This window comes from Cydia fagiglandana, chromosome 1 (assembly GCF_963556715.1).
Source record: "Cydia fagiglandana chromosome 1, ilCydFagi1.1, whole genome shotgun sequence".
NCBI lineage: Eukaryota > Metazoa > Arthropoda > Insecta > Lepidoptera > Tortricidae > Cydia > Cydia fagiglandana.
The window spans coordinates 16,077,267-16,099,495 of NC_085932.1; the positions used below are offsets into that span (position 1 = coordinate 16,077,267).

A 22,229-nucleotide genomic window follows, 5' to 3' on the forward strand; every position below is an offset into this window, starting at 1 on the left:
GCACTTTTTATTTCAGAACAGTTTAAGTAAATTTTACTTATTAAAAGTTATATATCACGAGATGTATCTCAGTACCATTTCCAGACTTTTAGCAACTTTCTTTCATTATCATACCTTTATACAGTGCCAAAACATCCTATAAAGAAGGCGTATTGAAATAATAAAAGAAAAACAGCTACCTGGCACCAGGACGAATTCTGTAAAATCAGTGACCGAAAATAAGGGACGACGTTTCGCCTGAGCGGCTGCATAAACAGAGAGGAGACAAAGGGGTGTCGCGGGGGTGCAGGCGGAGGGGGGAGGGAGAGGTATAGGGTTGACACTTTCACTTATTTACTTTACCATCATTTGACTTTTAGTGGCGATAAATGGGTGTTTTTAGCAATAGTTGTTTATCGAACCAAATCTGACCATTGTTAAATAAAGCAATATGTTCTCACATGTATTCCTAAGTGTTTTTCGATGTAGTCAACGGTTTACATTTTATAAGAAAGAATATTCAATTCTTGTTGCCAAATAAGGCTCTGTACAGACGTGCACATGGAATCTTCAGCACCTTTGGGCATATCTCCCTGTTAAATGCCTCTTTTGTTGTCGTTTATTATTTTTAATGTACAAAGTAAAAACCAGATCCTGAAAGTCGAAAAAAGTCTTAGCACAAAAACTCACACAAAACGTTCCAATGACGCTTTTTTCGGTATATTGCGAATTTCGCAGCCCTATATCCCACTCGCAGAAACAAAGACCGTCGCCATGTCCCCAATAAGACGGTATATCAATCTGAGCGTCAAGTGCCCAAACTGGCCCAAAAACGACCGCAAAAAGCGCCAAAAAAATGTCGACAATGAGCGCCTTTAAATCGTTGCGAGAGCTGCCAATTAAAAATTGATAGATATAAGACGTTTTTTCGGGGTTATGAAATTACAGTGTTACCTAATAAACGTAATTGATTCACACATATACACACAGAAGCAAACCTCACTTGAGTTAAGTACCTGACATATGTTCAGATAAATATTTAATTAAGTATCTTGTTCTTTCTATCTATGTACGAGTAATCTCAGGAATAATATTACTGATTAGTGTAAGTTAAAATTTGAGCTTTACATAAAACAAGATTCTAGAGTTAGACCAAGAAAAGTCTGCAGCGATTTTGATAGCCCACACGCACTGCAAGTGTTACTTATACGACATAATTTCATAGAAGTTTGACGTTTAAAATAACACTGGCACTGTGTGGGCTATCAAAATCGCTGCAGACTTTTCTTGGTCTAATTCTAATTATCAACGATGTACGAAATTATGAAAGAAACCCTATAAGTTTTTTCATTACAGTGCATTGTAGGGACGTATTTGCATGTTTTCGGGAACTTTGTAAACTAGCTATTTTTGAATAGTATCACATTTTCCCATAATTCACAGGCTACAGACAAGCAAACCTATCTTCCTGGAACCATGGACGATTGATCGAAAGTAACATAATAGGGATATAAATATTTATGGGTGACCGTAAATTGCGTGGTCAGTCAAAGCTGGGGTCGGTTAAATCGAGACGGGTATTCCAGATTCTGGGATATTATGATATTAAACTACCACGAGTTAAAAATATATGTTTTCTCCTTAAAATGTTCAAATGTTACAAATAATCACTCATATTAGGTATGTAGTGCCTCAATTTCATCTCAATCTCATCACTCATCAATACAGGCTGTCCCAGAATTCGACGTCAAGCCGTAAACGGATGATAGACCAAGTCATAACAGTTATCATAAAAATACAAAAAAAAATCCAACTCATGTTCTTTAAAAATTATGGTCACTTTAAAAATTCACTAAAAAATCCACACCCTGTAATTATTCAAGATTACACAATAAAAAAAACTTAGAATAAATTATGGAATTTGTAGTAACAAGAGTTAAAGAACCATTACAGCGTGTGGATTTTTTAGTGAATTTTTAAAGTGACCATAATTTTTAAAGAACATGAGTTGGATTTTTTTTTGTATTTTTATGATAACTGGCCGCGTAGCCAAAATACCAATCTCTTACGCTTCGTAGCGATCGAAACGCAACTGTCACTGTCACACTAATGGGGAAGAGTGATAGAGAGACATAATGCTTTTCGTTGTCGAAGCGATAGCGACTGTAACCTTGGCTAGGCCGGCTGTTATGACTTCGTCTATCATCCGTTTACGGCTTGACGTCGAATTCTGGGACACCCTGTATAGTGCCTGTCATATTAAATTGTTTGACTTTCTTATTTTATATGTTGTGTGCCAGATTGTGTATGTATACGCCTATATTTATGTGGTATTTTTTTTATTTAGACAAAAAATCTTATTACTTAAGTATTTATCTTTAAACAACAGAATAAGCTCGGACCAATAAACCAGCTCAGAATTTTGTGCCATATCTAGTATTTTATTCGCGTTGGTTTTTAAGTTTCTGAAAGTTTTATAACTCTTGTGCCTCGCGTTGCTCAAAATTCTTCATTTTACCCGTCGTTTTTCGCTTCTTCAGTTTTCAAGATAAGCACAAGCGGTAAAAAAACTACCTTACCGGCGCGATCGGGAAATGCATTATACATTCACTAGATATGAAATAGTAACGATATGTGACGTTCCAAGTAAAAAGGTACCCTATGACGGTCGGCGCTTAAACGCTATTATTAAAGCCGCTCCAATATTATTGAGGCCATAAGGTACCTTTTGCCGTGGAACGTCACATATCGGTACTATTTCATATCTAGTGAATGTCTAATTCATTTCCCGAATCGCGCCGTAAGTCCTTGCAAAACAGCTATAGTTCGTTTTTTTTAGCATTAGAAAGAACTTGCAAGAAGGTAAGCGATCTTGACATGTCTTTTAATTGAAAAACGCTTTATAAAAACATAAATCTATTATTTATGAAATCAGAAGAATATAAATAATCGTATTAGATTCATAATTGTTACATATTTGCCGTAACTTATTTTCAAAATGTGTTTTTCAATTAAAAGACACATCAAGATTGTTTACCTAATTTCTAATGCTAAAAAAAACGAAGTATAGTCGGTATTGTAAGAATAACCCAACCATTATGTTATCCAGGCAAGCAGCCGCGCTACAGCATCATATCCGGAGACCCGGAGCGCCACTTCACCGTGGAGCCCCTGACCGGCGCCATCAGGACCGCGGGCCCGCTCGACCGGGAAACCAGGGCTTCGTACCTGCTGAACGTGAGGGCAGCGAGCGGGAACTCTGCCAGTTTTGATCAGACACAGGTAGGCAGTAAAAACGCTGTAGATAACGCAAAAAGCGTTTTTCCACGCGTTATGTCGTGGGAAAGGCTACTGCGTTGCGCGCTTTATCATAAGTTTTAAATCATGTTGGTGGAAAACAAGCATACGGTTCGCCTAATAGATTTATGCTTTTTAGCAACGCCTTAAATGAGAGTACCTAATAATAAAAAAATGGTCTAATTTTCTTTCTATAAGATAAAGAAGAGTAAGATAAGAGAGTCTAAATAAAATTAAAAAAGTAAAACTGTAACGTGACACCACCTCCCATACGAAATGTTTACCCAATTAATCGCTAGATGTCGCTGGCGTCGAGATAGAACGCGCAGACGTTAGTCTATCACCGTTTCACGGCATGTATTCGACATTAGTATGCAAAACCGCTCACTAGATGGCGGTGGCGTCGAGTTAGAACGCGCAAGCGTTTGTCTTTCGTAGAATAGTTAAGTTCTAAGTTTGATTCTTGTTTATTGTATAGATTCGATGATAGATTGGATAGGTGATACGGTTATTTTATACAAATGGTTACGTTCGTGCTAAGGGTGTTTGCTCCTGCATACTCTTGTGGGTCTACACCTTTACGCGGACTGTGTTACCTTTTTTTTGTGCACTGTTGCAAACTGTAAATATAAATTCGAAGTAAATAAATTACTCTTTCAACAACTACTGCCTGTCGCTGATTGAAAACGCCCTATCGATCCCGCCTCTTACATAACTATAATTCTCCATTGCTCCACAGGTCCAAATAACCCTAGAAGATGTAAACGACAACACCCCCGAGTTCGGCACGTCGTCTGTGCGCGTGTCCGTGGCGGAGTCCGCCGTGGTCGGCTCCGTGGTGTACGCGGCGCGCGCCACCGACGAGGACGAGGGCAGGAACGCCCAGCTCACGTACCAGCTGGTGTCCGCCACTGGACCCTCCAATACGTTCGCTGTTAATGCGCAGCATGGACTGGTCACTCTTTTGAGGTACGCTATGATTCGTTTCAATACCTGCTGGCATTTCATTGTCGTTATGTGATTTATAGGGTTCCGTACCCAAAGGGTAAAAACGGGACGCTATTACTAAGACTCCACTGTCCGTCTGTCCGTCCATCCGTCTGTATGTCAACAGGCTGTATCTCATGAACCGTGATAGCTAGGCCGCCGGCCGTTGAAATTTTCACAGATGAAGTATTTTATGTTGCCGCTATAACAACAAATAGGTACTAAAAACAGAATATAATAAATATTTAAGTGGGGCTCCCATACAACAAACGTGATTTTTTGCCGTTTTTTGCGTAATGGTACGGAACCCTTCGTGCGCGAGTCCAACTCGCATTTGGCCGGTTTTTATTATACTCTGTATGCCACGCTGACTTTAGAATTATTTATTATCTTTATTTTGCTTTCAAAAGGATACAATTTCAGTGTAGTGTGTGTTTGTGTGTAGTGTGTTTAAGTTACTCAATTGTGTACCTATTTCTTACCAATTTTTTTAAACATGCAATGCGATGATACTCACACGTCAATAATTTGTTGCAGGCCGTTAGACTATGAAAACCTGGTGCGTCACACTCTAGTGATTTCGGCTAAAGATGGCGGAGCGCCATCTCTGAGCGCCAACCTGACTTTAGCGGTGGATGTGCAGGATGTCAACGACAACACACCGGTGTTCGAGCATGAGTCTTACAGTGCAAGTGTGCTAGAGTCTGAAGCTATAAATACAAAGGTACGTTTTGAAAAATAATATATTTTGAAGCTTAGTCTAGTAGGTAAATAAAGAAGACTGTCAGCCAGACAACATGCCGCGAGAATCGTCAGTGTCGTAGCTGACGTGCTAGTGCTATTTAAAAACCTAATATTGGACTTGTCTGAGCAAAACCAGTCCAGTTGTTTTTGTCGTTTGTTGGTTGTTGTTCCTTGCCTTGTTGTGCAGTTAAAGTCCCAAAAGTAGATCTAGAGCATGAATAAACCATTTTAAGTTAGTATTAGAAAAGGTTTATAAATATATGTAATAGTTCATCTACAATTCACTAATTGGAGATCTAGATAAACTATTACGTAAAGTGAAATGTATTATTATATTACGAATTTGTTTTAAATCATAAATTATTTACAGATTTTAGAGATTCAAGCAATAGACAAAGACACAGGCAACAATGCCCGCCTAACTTATCGGATCATATCATCTGACAACACCACCAACGAAGGATTCTTTCAAGTGCAACCCACAACGGGCTGGGTCTACCTCGCCAAGGCGCTTGACAGAGAAACCGCGGCGCACCACAAAATGACTGTAACTGCCACTGATAACGGCATGCCTCCTCTATCAGCAAGTGCAAGTTTAATCATCAACGTCATCGATGCCAATGACAACGATCCTGTATTCTCAAAAGCGGCGTACGAATTTAAAGTAGAGGAAAATATGAGCGTTGGCGCATTCGTAGGCAAAATAGCCGCAACAGATGCCGATCTAGATGACAATGCACTGTTAAGATACAGCTTGTTTCCTACGAATACTAGTTTTGCTATCAACCCGGTGACAGGTGAGTCGAAAGTTATTCTTATTCAAGGTAAACGTTTCGTTGAGGTTTACGCGGTTTGACTCAGGTGGAGTTTGTTTGTAGAGGATTGAAGTGCGTAAACGCAAATAAATCTCAGCTTGTTCGTTTTTAAGAGATGATACTTAGGGTCTGGCCTTACTATTATTTATGAGAAGCTAGCGTTGTACACGATAAATGGTACCAAAATTCACAAAATTACAAATAATTTCATATTATGTTTTAATGACCTTTAACGAAACGCTTCAACTTTTTAAAACATACCTAATGATCTCATTTATACACTTAAGTAACAATATAACAGTTAAACAATTAGTGTTTTGTTTAATTGATTTCAATAAAAATAATATTTCAAGAGTAAGAGCACATTTAACACATTTGAATGCTACTTTTAGATAATATTATAATATTACATAAGCTGAGTTCAACTTATTTCGAAAGCAATAATTCATAAACAATACTCATACTCATTCATAATGCAACTTTACCGTAAGCCCAACGAGCCGAGGATCCTATCCTCTATTTGATCAGCTAAAGAATAATTCCTACCTCTCAACGCATTGTTTAGATGGCCGGCGCTTTTGAAAGCTAAAACCCGAAGTATGTTGTGCCTTAAGACCCATCGACTGGGCAAACAGCCCGGACAAACAAACCACAATAATACCTGCGCACTTTTTAGGAATTGAGAGCACTTTTCCCATGAATATTATTGTGCCATTTTAGATTTTACTTAATGTGTTTTATTCTGTAGACTACGGTGGATATTTTGAACTGTTATTTACCAAATTAAAGATTATCTGGAAAAGCATTATGACGAATAACTATTTTATTGTAGAAATGTTTTTTTTTTTAATTCAGTTGAAGCAATTTGTGTCACTTGACCATGATGCAATTTCATTTTAACAATAATATATAGTTATAGGTAATTAACTAATTAAATTACAAAAGAATTTCTTAACTAATACTTACTACAATTCATATTTTTATATTGAATCTAGGTTAGACTATCATTCGAAAACATTCGTAGGTAAGCTTACTTACAAATAAGATTGAAAAGTAATGTAACTAGGTAGGTATTGTAAGTTATTGACCCAGCGAAATCGAAGGTCTCCGTTTCAGCTTGGTTAAAAAAAAATCGTATGGAGGGATGTTCTTGTCTACAGGTCGCATTTTTAAGCCGTTTCTCGTGAAGTTTGGTCAGCAGGTTCAATAATTGTATAGATTTTTTGGTCAATTTGGTTTTAGAAACTTCAAAATGGCAGAGCTATGGGGGTTCGCGAGGTTACAGCTCACAGAGCCACTAGTTTAACAAAGTTTAACTTTACATACTATGCTCATCATAGGTAATTGGGATCGATGTTACTCCACGTCCGTAGGAATTACCTTAGATAACCCTACACGTGACCTCCGGGTGGTGCTAAACGAGTAACAAATTTTGGCTGCTGCACTGTCGCTCCCGTGACCTCGCAGCCCTCACTGGATTTGTCACATATATTCTTCTATACCTTCCAAGATGCCAACTAGACCTGCTACCGCGAATGCGCTACAAAACCATACGACAAGGAACATAGAACCTTCTGTTCGTGTCTGCTCTTTAAACATTGAAGGGATGAGTCTTGCAAAAGCCGAATGCATGCAGAAAATTCTATTTAATCACGACATTGACGTTGCCCTTGTCCAGGAAACCCATACAAAGGATGATGCCCAGCTTCTACGGAGAGGTGTGCTCCAGGACTATACAGTTGTCGCAGCGACATACCATGGCCAATATGGTACAGCTGTCTATGTCCGCCAAACTCTTGCTCCCACATGTCATATAATAGCAAACGACTTAAATGAAGAAAATATTGCCACTAACATCGTCCAACTTGGAGAACTCAAATTTTGCAACGTCTACAAACCACCAAACAGCAAATGGCCAGACCCTATCCTCCCACAACTTTCCCATCCCGCTCTTTATATTGGGGATTTCAATAGTCATCACACAAGCTGGGGGTATAAAGAGAACGACTGCAACGGTGAGAAGGTGATGCAATGGGCTGACGCTACGAATTCTTACCTAGTATACGATAGCAAGAGTAAGGGAACTTTTAAATCGGCGCGCTGGGGAAGAGATTACAATCCCGACCTGGCCTTTGTAACAAAAGATACAGAAGGTAACCCACTTCCAGTCCAAAGAACGGTACTAGCAGACTTCCCCCATAGCCAACACCGTCCTGTTGTGTTCGAAATTGGTCTCAAGATACCTATCGTGCCATCCTACCCAGTCCCCCGCTGGAACTTCCAGAAAGCGTGCTGGGATGGTTTCAAAAAGAAACTGGATAGTAGCATCAGGTGGATCCCACCTGTCCCGGATAGCTATGAACGCTTTAAAAAACTACTCCTAGCTACCACTAAAGAGTTTATACCCAGAGGTTTCAGACGGCAATATATACCATGCTGGAATAAGGACACAGAAGATCTTTGGCAGGACTTCCAAAGTACTGGTGACCGCTCCACAGCCCACGAAGTCATTAAATCACTCGACTTAGCTCGCCGCGAGAAATGGGAGAAAACTGTTCAAAAAATGAACTTTACGCACTCCAGCAAAAAGGCATGGCACCTAGTGAGAAAATTGACTGACGGAACAAGTACAAAGAGGCCCAAACCAAACGTAAGCCCCAACGCAATCGCAGACAGGATGATAAGGATGTCTAGAGCGCCAAACCACAAATGCCACACCAGGAACATACGTAAAGAACTCTCTACACTCAAATCTAGTGCTGCACCCAACGCCACATACAGTAGACCCTTTACGGTAGATGAGGTCACAAAAGCTTTGAGCCACATCTCAACGAACAAAGCTTGTGGAGAGGATGGTATATTTCCTGAATTCCTTATTCAGAGTGGACCAAAGACCCGCGCGTGGATGGCAAACTTTTACACTTCCATAATGGATTCCGGGAAAATGCCTACATCATTAAAACGGGCTAGGGTAATCGCTATCCTCAAACCTGGAAAGTCTGACGACAAAGCAGAGAGCTATAGACCAATCGCTCTCTTAAGCGTTGTATACAAATTACTGGAAAGACTAGTCCACAATCGCATTCATGACGCCGTAAACGCAATCATCCCCCAGGAACAGGCCGGCTTTAGACCTAACCGTAGCTGCTGTGATCAGGTGCTCGCTCTCACAACACATGTCGAAAACGGGTTTAATAAGAACCTTAAATCATCTGCGGTTTTTATCGACTTGACTGCTGCATACGATACAGTTTGGCGCCAGGGATTGTTATATAAACTGTTGAAAATAATCCCGTGCATGAAAATCTACAGGCTTATTGAAAACACCCTTACTAATAGGCCGATACAGGTTTTCCTGGGTAACGAAACCAGCAGCGTCAGAACACTAAACAATGGGCTCCCGCAGGGTTCTGTCCTGGCCCCTCTCCTGTTCAATATCTACGTGCATGACCTTCCCGATACTGTGTCACGTAAATTCGGATACGCCGACGACCTGGCTATGATTACCCAACACCACAAAATGGATTCCACTGAACCAATCCTACAAAGAGACCTGGAAGCCCTCGACGACTTTTTCACCCGGTGGCGCCTCTGTCCTAACCCAAGTAAGACGGAAGTCTGCTGCTTCCACCTTAACAATAAGCTTGCAGAAAGAACACTGACAGTCAAGTTTAAAGGCACAATACTTAAACATAACCCGCACCCCAAGTACCTTGGAGTTACCCTGGACAGAAGTCTTACTTACAAGTGTCACCTACAAAAAGTATCGGCTAAACTGCAGACCAGGAATAGTCTAGTGCAAAAATTAACAGGAACAACTTGGGGAGCCTCTGCCTCCTGTCTCCGAACCACAGCGCTGGCCCTGGTTTACTCGACGGCTGAGTACTGTGCCCCAGTCTGGATAAATAGTGTTCATACCTCAGCCGTCGACACGCAGCTAAACCAGACTCTCCGTCTAATAACGGGATGCCTTAAGCCAACACCCACCCACTGGCTTCCAGCTCTTAGCCACATAGCCCCTGCGCACCTGCGAAGAGAAAAATGCCTCCAACGCGAATTATCAAAAGCGCACTGCAGTCCTAGCCTACCAATCCACCAAGACCTCGAGGGCTTCGGAAGTAAACGCCTTAAATCCCGAAACCCCCCTGCATTACTGATGGGAAATTCCCTGACCACCCGGACCCTGGAGGAGGCATGGACCACAGAATGGGAAGCCCTCAGAGACCAAGCCAACCCCTTCTCTACTTTACCCCTGCGTGTACCCCCAGTAGGCTTCAAGGAACCCCGCCGGGTGTGGTCCGCCCTTAACCGCCTAAGAACAGGAGTTGGCAACTGCGGCCACCACTGGTATAAATGGGGCTGGAGCTCCTCTCCTGCCTGTAACTGCGGGCACCCAGATCAGACCATCAACCACATCATTCTGGAATGCCCCCTCACTAGATACACAGGCCAAGTAGACGATTTTAAGACCCTGTCAGATGAAGCAGTTGCGTACCTGGGAAGGGCGAAATTTTAACGAAACCTTTGACATTGTAATCCAGTGACATGTACATATGCCATACGATAAATAAAATCATAGGTAATTACGGTACAATGTTCTGTACCTAGGAAATAATTGAACCACTGCATTGGTGAATCTATTGTTACAAACTGACAAGGTACCTACCTCCTCTCGATCCAACTCCCTCTATTTCACAAGTTTTATGTCACTATAAGTAGCTTTTCTTTCGTAGTTATCGCAGAGGCTGATTATCGGTACAGCAATGATATCATTGGAATCGCAGTTTTTCGCTTCTCAATATGGGCGTTCACAAAAATGGGGGGTGGCAGTTCGTTATCGCTCGATAACTGACTGATGAATGGCCTCCCGTACCATCTCAATTCGGCTTATCTCGGATCGACACCCCGCGAGCTAGTTAGCGAATCTCTACCCTCCTGTCCTCCACAAATTCGTAAATCATTCCGAATGACGTCTGTATGTGGACCCGATTGGCTACGACCAGGAATCAGATCCAAACAGCTGCTTTTACAATGTTTTCGGAGGCAAAAACTCCAGCCTTTTATGTGCATAATCGCATCGAAAACCTGTTGATTTTATTCGTCGGCACCTTCAGATCCGCGAATCTGTTCCGAGAGCGATCCGAGTAATCGAATTACCCACTTAGCAGTTGGCAAGTTTGCTCGATTATTAATCAATCGTTTATGGCAATTTTTATCTGAAAGGTCGTGGCTCTAGCGTCGCTCCGGGAGGGAGCCATAATGAATTTATGCGTGTCAATTGCGAGTTATAAACGTCGTCGCGCGCGCTTGCGTCCTGACCCACCATTAACTATTATTAAAATATTACTATGTAGAAGCCTCGCTATTCTCTGCTATGTTTTATGACCGTCTCACTAGGGCCAGATACTGTCGTCGAGCATTAAAGCTCATACGTTACAAATGTACGTGTAGGACGTTGCACGGCCGTACAACTCGTTCGGTTGACGGATACCTTTTATTTTCATATGCTTTTGAAATGAGTAATAGGTGTAAAATGTTGCTGGAATCCCACTCTCTAAAGGGTGACTATAAATTAAAATAATGACGCTTATATTGCTGGCGAATTAAAAATGTAATTGTGACGCTGAGAAATGTTGGGTTGTTTTAATAAATTCGCCTCTCTCAATGAATGATAGGGTAAAGGAATAAGTATATTCCTATCTGACTCATGTCTTATATCATCCATACAAAATCCGGCTCCAGTGTTTGCGCGCGTTGGAATAACGATGCGCATTTTTTTAAGAGTTTGCTTTCATCGCTCATTACGCCAGTCCCTGGCACATCTTATTATCGGTCGACAGCTTTACCAATATACAAATCGAATTCTACCCTAAATATGAGGAAATAAAGTTGTGTTTAGGTTGTGCTGGCACTACGAAATCACGTTTATCGTCCTTCCCCGTTTCTGTCATCACGATTTTTAGGATCCCTATACGGAGTTGGGCCTCGGATAATCATAGTTATTCCGCCTCAGGCGATCTCTTTTATGAATGCCTAATTTTGGGTCTCGCCGTTACTATAATGGAATTGAAATTGTATTTTTTTTTGTATGAGACTTATTGAGGATGTTGAATTTATTAAAATATTGAAATTATATCCAGATTTTGAATCGCAATTGCTTCTTTGTCTGTTACGAATTATTGATGTTGTATTTACAGGAATCATTACAACAAAGGATTTCCTAGATCGCGAATTCAAGGCTGCATATTCCTTATTCGCTGAAGCCAAAGACCAAGGAACTCCTGCCCGCTATAGCAAAGTTCCTGTCTCCATTAAAATTACCGATGTTAACGACAATTCACCTGAGATCATTGACCCCAGAGAAGATGTTATCAGTGTTAGGGAAGAACAACAGCCTGGGGCAGAAGTAGCCAGAGTGAAAGCTATCGATAGAGATAATGGGGTCAACTCATCTGTTACATATTCCATTGTCAATGAGAGAGATTCGGACGGATTTGGAGTATTTGTCATTGATCCGAAAAGTGGTGTCATTAAAACTAGTACTGGTAAGTATAAATAAATTGGAGTAGGTACTTAACTTACACATGTTAAGGTCATCTTTTTACGTACGTACTGTAAGGGTCGGTTGCACCAAACTGTTTCCTATCGTTAGAGTTCGCAAATGTTTTATGTATGAAAAGTTTCATAGTAAAGCGCTGGGGCGCGCCGGCTGACGATGATGACGACTGATGTCTGTCAAATGTGGTTGGTGCAACTGTCCCTAAATAGTTGTTTTTTAATTGATGCTTAATTAATTACTGTAATTACAGTTCTCGATCATGAAGAAAGGTCAATTTATCGATTGACTGTGGCAGCTACAGATGGGGGTACACCACCCAAGCAAACAGTCAGACAGTTAAAAGTAGAAGTTTTGGATTTAAATGATAACAGACCCACATTTACGAGCTCCAGTTTGTCTTTTAAGGTAAGAAAATATTTTTATTTTTACAACTTACATAACTGTTAAAACTTTTTTGTATTTTACAAGTGTTTTCGGACTTTCTAATAGTCAAATGATTACTAATATTAAATTCCAGGTCCAAGAAGATGCAAGTATTGGTCACATCGTTGGTACAGTAGCGTGCTGCGATAGTGCAATTAATGAAAATCTTATAAATGGAGAAGAAAAACAAATATCTTACTTACTGATGCCTTTAACTACTGACTATTCACCGGGAACCTTCGAAATTGACAGACGTACGGGATCTCTAGTTGTAGCAAGGCAGCTGGATAGAGAAGTGCAGGACGAATATAGGTTGGAAGTTAGAGCGTTAGACACTTCAGCTACTAATAATCCTCAAAGTAGTGCTGTAACAGTAAAAATAGAAATTGTTGATGTAAATGACAACGCGCCACAGTGGCCACAAAATCCAATAAACATAGAAATCTCAGAAGGAACTCCTTTAGGAATGACTGTTTTTAATTTCACCGCTAAAGATGACGACGCGGGGCCGAATGGAGAATTAAATTTTAGAGTCGTGTCATCATTGCCTCCATCGTGTAAGACATTTGCTTTAGACCCTCTGACAGGGTCATTAACTCTTACGGCAACTCTTGACTACGAGGTTTTAAAAGAGTACTGGCTCGTTGTAGAAGCTACGGACATGGCAGTCAATGAAACAGAAAGGATGTCAACGCTAGCTACTGTGCACATATCTATAACTGATGCTAACGATAATGTTCCTAAATTTGTATCTAAAAACAAAGCATCTGTGGCCTTAAATACTCTTACCGGAACGTTGTATCAAGCGCTAGCTATAGATGCCGACTCAGGAGATAATGGAAAAGTATCTTATTATATCTCTAGTGGAAACGAACTTTCATATTTTGCAATGGAATATGACACCGGGAGGCTAACTCTATCAAAGAAATTTTCTTCTGATATTACTAAAATACGGTCCGGTCAATATAAAATTAACCTTACTGCATCAGACCACGGCATGCCATTCAACAGACAAAGCCACATGATTCTGCAGCTAAATCTGCAAGAATCTACTAATGTTCCCCCGAGATTCACTGAAGCATTTTACAAAGCTAATATTAGTGAAGATATTCGTCCTGGTAGCTTTGTTACAAGGTTGACTGCTAAGTCATCAAGGGGTTCTGCAGGTAGGTTCAAGCTGGTAAAAAAAAAACTTGCTGCTCATCAGTCATCGTTCGTGAACTTAATTATGTTTTTTTTTTTAGGAAATTTGACATACATCATTCCACCAGGCGTTGCCGAAGATAAATTCGTCGTTGACCCTCGTCGAGGGACAGTTACAATTAAATCAAAAATCGACCGTGAAGAGAGATATCAGTATACTTTCCCAGTCTACGTTACTGATGCTAGTACATTTCAATCTACTACAAATTTTGATGTCACTACTGTGACAATAACTGTCATAGATGTAAATGACAATCCGCCCACTTTTAAAACCGGTTCTTGCTATTCTTTAGCAGTCCCTGAAAATAATGACCCGGAAGTCATTCATACTATTGCTGCTACAGACAAAGATATTGGTGCTAATGGGGTCATAACTTACAGTATTACATCTGGTAACAATGGAAACAAATTCGCAATTGACCATACAACAGGACAACTAACAGCAAGAACTTTAGATAGAGAAACGCAGTCAAAATATCAACTTACTATAACTGCTTTCGATCATGGCTCACCAGTAGCATTACAAGGATCTTGTAATATTTCAATTATCGTTGAAGACCAAAATGATAACGACCCTATATTTGACACTGGGCACTATTCTGCTGCGATACCTGAAAATGCTCCATTAGATACATCAGTTATAAAAGTCAGAGCAACAGATGCTGACCTCGGTTTTAATAAACGTATTGTGTATTCATTAGCAAATGAAAGCCAAGGATTATTCAGAATTGATAACAAAACAGGAATCATCTTCACTACCGGGTAAGTTTCGTAGTACAAATCTGACCGAACTTCCCAGATTTTTTAACAATAATTTTATTTATGTAATTTATAATTTCAGGTTATTTGACAGAGAAGAAAGAAACCTTTATCATTTGGAAGCTGTAGCTACAGACGAAGGACGATACGTGGCTCGCTCTCAAAGAGTATCGGTGGAGATTTCTATAACCGATGTAAATGATAATAAACCTATATTCACGAAATATCCATTTAAAGAAAAAGTCGCTACTTTGACCCCACCAGGGCAAAGTTTACTTCGGGTGTCTGCAACTGACAATGACATCGGTACAAATGCAGAAATATTGTACGAACTAATTGATACGTCTAACAATAAATTTCGTATCAACCCGACAACAGGCGTGTTAACAGCAACGCAAAGCTTAGCTAGTGAAAATGGAAAACTTATTCACTTAAAAGTAATGGCAAAGGACAAGGGCAACCCACCTCAAAGTTCCATAGGACTTATAGAAATTAGGGTAGGGGAGTCTTCCGATCAAACGCCATTACTTAATTTCCAAAACGCAAGTTACAACGTTACCATCGAAGAAAATCTGTCTTACGGAAAAGACGTGTTACAAGTAACGGCTGTTCGTAGCGACGGGCGGCGCCAAAGAGTTATTTATGAATTCGGCAATGGGGATGACCAATATGCATTTGAAATTGATTCTAACTCGGGACTCATACGAGTAAATAACTCTGCTAATTTAGATTACGAGTCGCACCCAGGCCCGACGCGGCATCTCGTCGTGGTCGCCCGAACGGAAGGTACGCCGGTCTTATACGGCTACTGCGACGTAACAATAAATCTGTTGGACCAAAACGACAACGCTCCCAGATTTACGCAACAGCAATACATCGCAAACGTGCTCGAAGGGAACACTAAGGGCGAGTTTGTCGTGCAACTAGCCGCAAAGGACAGCGACCGCGGAGTGAATGCGAGGATTCTATACCACATAGTAGACGGCAACCACGATAACGCGTTTATTATTGAGCCAGCATTCTCAGGATCGGTCAAAACAAATATAGTGCTGGATCGTGAGATAAGGGAGACTTATAAACTGACAGTCATTGCGACGGACGAGGGCGACCCGCAGATGACCGGTACGGCCACGTTGCGGATCAACGTAGTGGACGTTAACGATAACCAGCCGACGTTCCCTCCGCCAAATGTCATCGCAGTATCAGAAGGTTTGTTTTCCAAGTTTTTGTACTCGTTTACGTATTCGGTTTTAAATTGCTGTAGGTCGGCCTATCGACTTTTCGAAATAAATTGGTAGAACAAAAAGCGTCTTACAAAGAGGGAGGCATTTTACATAATTTGTATTCCCGACTCCGCGAGCCCGCGACGTTTCGATTCCAGCGTCGAGATTAAATAAAAGGGACTCCTTAAGGATCAATATTTATTGGACGGTATTACATTTTTTCGAGTGCATGTTTTAGCGGTGCCTCCCCCAAAGATTCGCGTTGGTTTTTGTTTTCTTTTTTAATCATTGTACGTCGACAACAGTTTTGTTTTAGAGGTTATTTTGCTGATCGTTAAACCGGCAGCCGTTTCTTAAAAGCGAGAGGGTATCGTAGACCTCTTTTGACATTTTGTTTTGTTTTTGTAGGAACGGAAGTTGGGTCAGTGCTGACATCCGTTACGGCGAACGACGTTGACACATATCCTGCTCTAAAGTATTCTATAACTCAAGAGGACAATAGGTTTTCGATCGACCGGTATAGCGGAAAGATTGTTTTGATTAAAGCGCTGGATTTTGAAACGAAGAAGGTGTACGAGGTGAATGTGAGCGTGTCGGATAACGAACACGTCGCCAAAACGACTTTGACGATCAAGGTGTTGGATGTCAACGACAACGCACCAGTGTTTGATGAAATATCTTACAATCGGATTTTACCAGGTTAGTATTAAATCATACTTATGGGTACAGATTACCCAAAATATTCGCATATAATATACATACAGTATGTAACTGAACGAAAGCCAATTACCTGTAAACCCGTTAATGTAAAAAAAATTGACTCTTCCATAGAAAATTGCAATATCAGACCAGCAAAATATATGAAACATCCAATTTTTTTCCGCGTTTTCGGGGTTTGTCCCATAGTAAAAGTGGCTCAGTGTGACCTAAGTATTAACGGGTTTGAGTAATTGTTTTTCGTTCAGTTACATACTGTATATCTACACACAGTATAACATAATAAACCCTTTATAATGCGGTCAAAAACAGCAAATTAATTGATTGCATAATTTTTATTGCCTCAATATCGATTTGATACTTGTAAAAAATTACATTCAAATTAAAAAAAAAAACAAACAAAACAATTTGTTTTGCCCTATATTCCTTTTTTTCCTAAACACATATTTTATAGCTTATAATGTGTGTGTAGATAAAACAGTGTACAGTCACCCGCAATAGAATAGATATGTTACACATGAAAGGTCTCAAAAATATCTGACACGATCTTATTTGTAGAGCCATAATAGGTAGTGTGACCCATATTTTTGCGGCCTTCGAAAAGTAATATATTATTGACTGTACGTACATAATTAGGCTATAAAATAATATAATTATGTAGCAGTCACTTGAACTATTATTTTAACCCTAAAACAAATGTTGAAAGTTTGACATTGTTATTTAGTTATAATATGTATTTTATTAATTCATTTAAGTACAAAGGCGAACATATCCCTTTGCGAGATCTCTTCCAGTTATCCATTGAGTAAACTTATTTTTGGATTTCTGTATAAATCATTTTGTGTCATACTCGTAGTTCTCATTTGTCATGTGTCATAGTTTTATTTTTATAAAAAAAAATACCGATAATTTTGTTTAATAACTGACTTGCTCGGAAAAGTTCTTAGTATTTTTTATTGGTTTGGTTTTTGCGGAGTTTAAAAAATTAAATTTATACTTATCGTAGGTACTTCTCTTCTGTGACTGGCGAACGTGAATCCGTCCAGTAGGTATTGAACTTGAATTTGTTTAGGTACTTTAGAATTTGATACCTACTTCATGGATCGGTTATGGTACGAGTATATGAAATGTAAACCATTTCGTTTGCGGTTTGCAGGAATACATTTCATTCATAATTTTTTTTAACATTTCAGAAGGAGCTGGTAATGTCGAAATCGGGTCCGTTAGCGCCAAGGACAGAGACAGTGATGATAACGGAAAGGTGACGTACTCAATCCTTGGTGACAGCAAGGGTTACTACATAGACGCTACATCTGGAGCTATATTCGTCAACTACAGTACATTGCCGAGTCAACGAGACAGTCAGTTGGCAGTGATGGCTACTGACCACGGCAAACCCAACAAGAGCGCTGTAGCCGCCGTCAGGATCAGTACGGGTGCGACATCGGAGATAAAACCGTTTATTGGACAGGATACATACAGGTAAGAAATTTGTATGATTTATATTTTAAGAGGCTTTTTCATCAGCTATAAGTACTTATTGGTAGTCTACCGGTAAGACGTGCGACACATAAAATAGCACAAGGAAACTATAATTCAAATTATGGCCTTGTAATAATAACCCCTTTGGCTTGGAAGACTGTGCCCTTACTGTGCCATTTCTTAAGATTAGGTAAATTGCCAGATGGACCCCAAAAATCCCTTGTGAGCCATGATAAAAATCCAGGGCAACGCTGATATTCTGATATTCTAAACTATTTTAACATTCAAATTCTCGCCTGACTACAATACAAACAAATACATCATAATTTTCAACAATTTCAGGATCACCGTTAATGAAGATACAGAAAGAGGGTCTTCGCTGCTGCAGATCGGCGGTATCAATGATGTTCTTAAGAAATACAGCCTGGAATTTCTAATTATATCGGGGAACGAAGGCGATGCTTTTGATGTGACTCTTGACGGAGCACTGATTTTAGTAAACAAGCTTGATAGAGAAACTCAAGATTCATACGTTCTTGGTTTAGCAGCCGTAGAGCAAGGAAAAATGATGTCGTATAGTCAAAACAAAACTTCAATAACTGTATTTGTAACTGTAGCGGATGCCAATGATAATCCTCCACTATTTTCGTCGGGTGATTTTGAACTAACTGTCAGCGAAGATGCAAAACCTGGATCCACTCTGAGCAAAGTAACAACCACTGATGCTGATTTATATGGAACTCCCAATTCTGCTATAATTTATAATATAACATCTGGAGACGATGATCACTTATTCTTTGTTAACCCGGTAACCGGTATTTTGACAGTGAACAAGAGTCTTGATTATGACGTCGGCTTTACGAAATACAAACTTATTATTGTTGCTTGTGATCAAGGCATACCATCACTTTGCAATAGCATTAACGTCCATATTAGTATAATGGATGAAAATGACAATGTCCCGGCTTTCCCGGTAAATCAATACTATGAAACGGTAGCCGAAAATGAACGAGTAGGTACATCAGTATTCACAGCAAGAGCAACTGATTTGGATAAAGGCAAATATGGAATATTAAATTACACCATAGTACCCATATCTCTGAGCTATAATAAAAATGATGACTCTTGGAAAATGTTTCAAATAGACTCGTCAACAGGATTGATAAATACGAATGCTGTTTTTGATTATGAGCAGAAGAATAAATACGAATTTTCCATCAAAGCCTCAGATGTAGGCGGGAAGTCTTCAACTGTGAAGGTCAGGATTGATATTGAAAGTCGCGATGAGTTTTACCCCCAGTTCACACAGAAAACATACAATTTTCCAATTCCAAAGAAAGGTCCTCTTCCTGCTGGATATATGATTGGTCAAACGACTGCTACTGATAGAGACAAGGGAGTTGATGGAAGAATAGTATACCAACTCTCAACATCGCACCCATACTTTAAAATTAACCGGACCACGGGTGTTATAATTCTTAAGAAAAGAGTAGAGTCTGTGCAAAGCTTGTTTGGGAATCATAAAGCTATAAGCTTAGTCATTACGGCAAGTTCCGGCCGACAAGGTTCCTTAACAAATAAAACCGCGGTGGAAATATTGCCCGATTCGTTGGCGGTTGTCTCGGATATGAATATTATTACCGATTCAGCAGTGCCAGCAGCCGCCAGTGGACTCTCAGACTGGGCATTAGGTCTTTTAATCGTCTTTATTTTTATCATAATAATTTTTGCAGCAGCATTTCTGTTCCTACACATGAAAAATAAGAGGCACAAAAAGGTCAATAAGCCTGGTCTGAATTCTGAAGGAGTAGGTGCAACTAACAGTTATGTAGACCCAAGTGCTTTTGATACTATTCCTATTAGAAACACGGGCGCCGTGAGTGGTGGTAATCAATTTGCTCCTCCAAAATACGACGAGATTCCTCCATATGGACCTCATACTGCTAGTTCTAATTCAGGTGCTGCTACAACTTCAGAATTATCGGGTTCAGACCAATCTGGCTCTAGCGGCAGAGGCTCCGCAGAAGACGGGGAAGATGGCGAAGATGAAGAAATAAGGATGATCAATGAGGGACCATTGCAAAGGGATTCTGGTATTCATAGACAAACCGACGGAGTTGATGATGACAATTTATCTGATGTTTCTGTACACAATACACAAGAGTATCTCGCACGTCTGGGAATAGTGGATACTGTTACCGGCGGTGGAGCGTCTACTTCGTCCAGGAGATGTTCTGAAAACGTAGTAAATAAAGATAACATGCTTCATCATGGGTCTATAGACCCAATGCATATTTTTGATGAAGACGGAACTCATGAAAATGATATAACTAATCTTATTTACGCCAAATTAAATGAAGTAACTGGAAGTGAAAGAGCAAGCAGCGCTGATGAAAATAGTGCTGCTGTAGATAGAGCCATGGCTTTAGGCGCTTTCCCTAGTGCTCCAGGAGAAAATACGGCTGTTCCTACAGCTGGACCATCAATGACTGGAAGTCTTAGCTCAATAGTACATTCAGAAGAAGAATTGACCGGTAGTTACAACTGGGACTACCTTTTAGATTGGGGACCTCAGTATCAACCCCTAGCGCATGTGTTTTCTGAAATTGCACGTCTTAAAGATGATGCAGTTTCGTTGCAAAGTGGTAACAGTGGCGCGTCTAGTGCTAAGAGCAAAGGGACATCATTATCCGGTGGGAAGAGTGTGCCGCCTCCTTTACTAACCACCGTTGCCCCTAGGAGTTGCCCGGCGCCCTCTTTGTCTTGCAGACAGCCTCAGCACTTGTTACCCAGGTCACCAATTAGTCATGATGTGCCCGGTGGCTTTTCGGCCGCTGCGGCTATGTCTCCTTCATTTTCACCATCTTTGTCACCTTTAGCCACACGGTCACCTTCTATGTCTCCGTTAGTAGGACCAGGGCTTCCACCAAATCCTGCTAGTAGAAAAACTCATTCCACAATGAGGATATGAACTTTAATATAATTTAGCGGTTTGTAAATAACAGAACGACTGTTTTGCCTATAAGTATTAAGTAATATTTATTCAACCGATCTAATCGGTTTAGCTTTATATTCTAATTTAATCATTTTGTGCATGTCGTACATCCTTATGCCCTGAATATGCTCAAAGTGATGTATTAAGCGCTTATTACCGATTTTCCGGTAAATGTAAATATATCCATTCGGGTTGTAACTTTATTCTTGTACATATTAGTTTGTATATTTTAGTGCCTTGTAAAATATAAACTGAAGACTGCCATGTTATTATTATATTTTGTAAACAAACAATCAGCTTTACTGTAAGCTATAAGATAATTCTTAGATATTGCAATTGATGTTGAGCAAGAGGTGTGTATTATAAAACGCAGTCACAAATTTTCAGTAGGTAAATGATAAAATCTGCTTGTATATAGTTATCGGCACTAGAGTTGAGGTTACGCACACCACTACATGTGTGGTTATAGCAGCTGGATATAAAAAATTATGTTATTTTTTCGTACCAAAGTCCAGAAACTTCCTGCCTTCCTCAAAGTCCGGTAACGCACTTACAACCCCTCCGGTGTTGCGGGTGGCAATTCGCATGCTCGTTTGCCTCCTATATCTTAAAAAAATAATCAAGTGCAAAAATGACCATAACGTTTAATTCAATGAACAGTCGACGTCAATGATATGTAATTCAGTTCAGTAATTTAATGCTTTCATAGGTACAATTAGGTCTTACTTTAGAATGGTGAACAAGCTATGAACCCTGTAAGGGCACTACAATTTAAGTATGTAGCTTACAATCTAACAATAATATTAGGTACGTAATATAAACTTAATCGCAATATAAATAATTATGGAAATAATTACATTAATGAGATCTTTATATTTATATTATGTATCCTACACCTAACATAAATTTAACTTTCAAAAAACTCTTGCATATTATAAAAACTGTTGTCTAGTAAATATTTTGTAAGTTTTTTGTTAAATATATTGTCAACTTTTTCGTTTTTAATATCTACTGGAAGCTTGTTGTAAATCTTTATGCACATTATA

At 39.8% G+C, this 22,229-nt stretch overlaps 1 protein-coding gene across 1 annotated transcript in view; it reads left to right on the plus strand.

The window, feature by feature from the left end:
* The window catches only part of LOC134665470 (protein dachsous), a 328,769-nt gene extending 306,581 nt beyond the window's left edge, over positions 1 to 22,188 (plus strand). Inside the window, exons 5-16 of the mRNA XM_063522448.1 lie at positions 3,089 to 3,261; positions 4,016 to 4,245; positions 4,801 to 4,987; positions 5,378 to 5,804; positions 12,020 to 12,367; positions 12,632 to 12,786; positions 12,899 to 13,970; positions 14,049 to 14,769; positions 14,849 to 15,975; positions 16,398 to 16,688; positions 17,900 to 18,188; positions 18,531 to 22,188. Of these exons, the coding sequence (XP_063378518.1) occupies positions 3,089 to 3,261; positions 4,016 to 4,245; positions 4,801 to 4,987; positions 5,378 to 5,804; positions 12,020 to 12,367; positions 12,632 to 12,786; positions 12,899 to 13,970; positions 14,049 to 14,769; positions 14,849 to 15,975; positions 16,398 to 16,688; positions 17,900 to 18,188; positions 18,531 to 21,159 (7,649 nt within the window). The 3' untranslated portion in view covers positions 21,160 to 22,188. The remainder of the gene's footprint in view (positions 1 to 3,088; positions 3,262 to 4,015; positions 4,246 to 4,800; positions 4,988 to 5,377; positions 5,805 to 12,019; positions 12,368 to 12,631; positions 12,787 to 12,898; positions 13,971 to 14,048; positions 14,770 to 14,848; positions 15,976 to 16,397; positions 16,689 to 17,899; positions 18,189 to 18,530) is intronic.
* Positions 22,189 to 22,229: the final 41 nt, after the last annotated feature.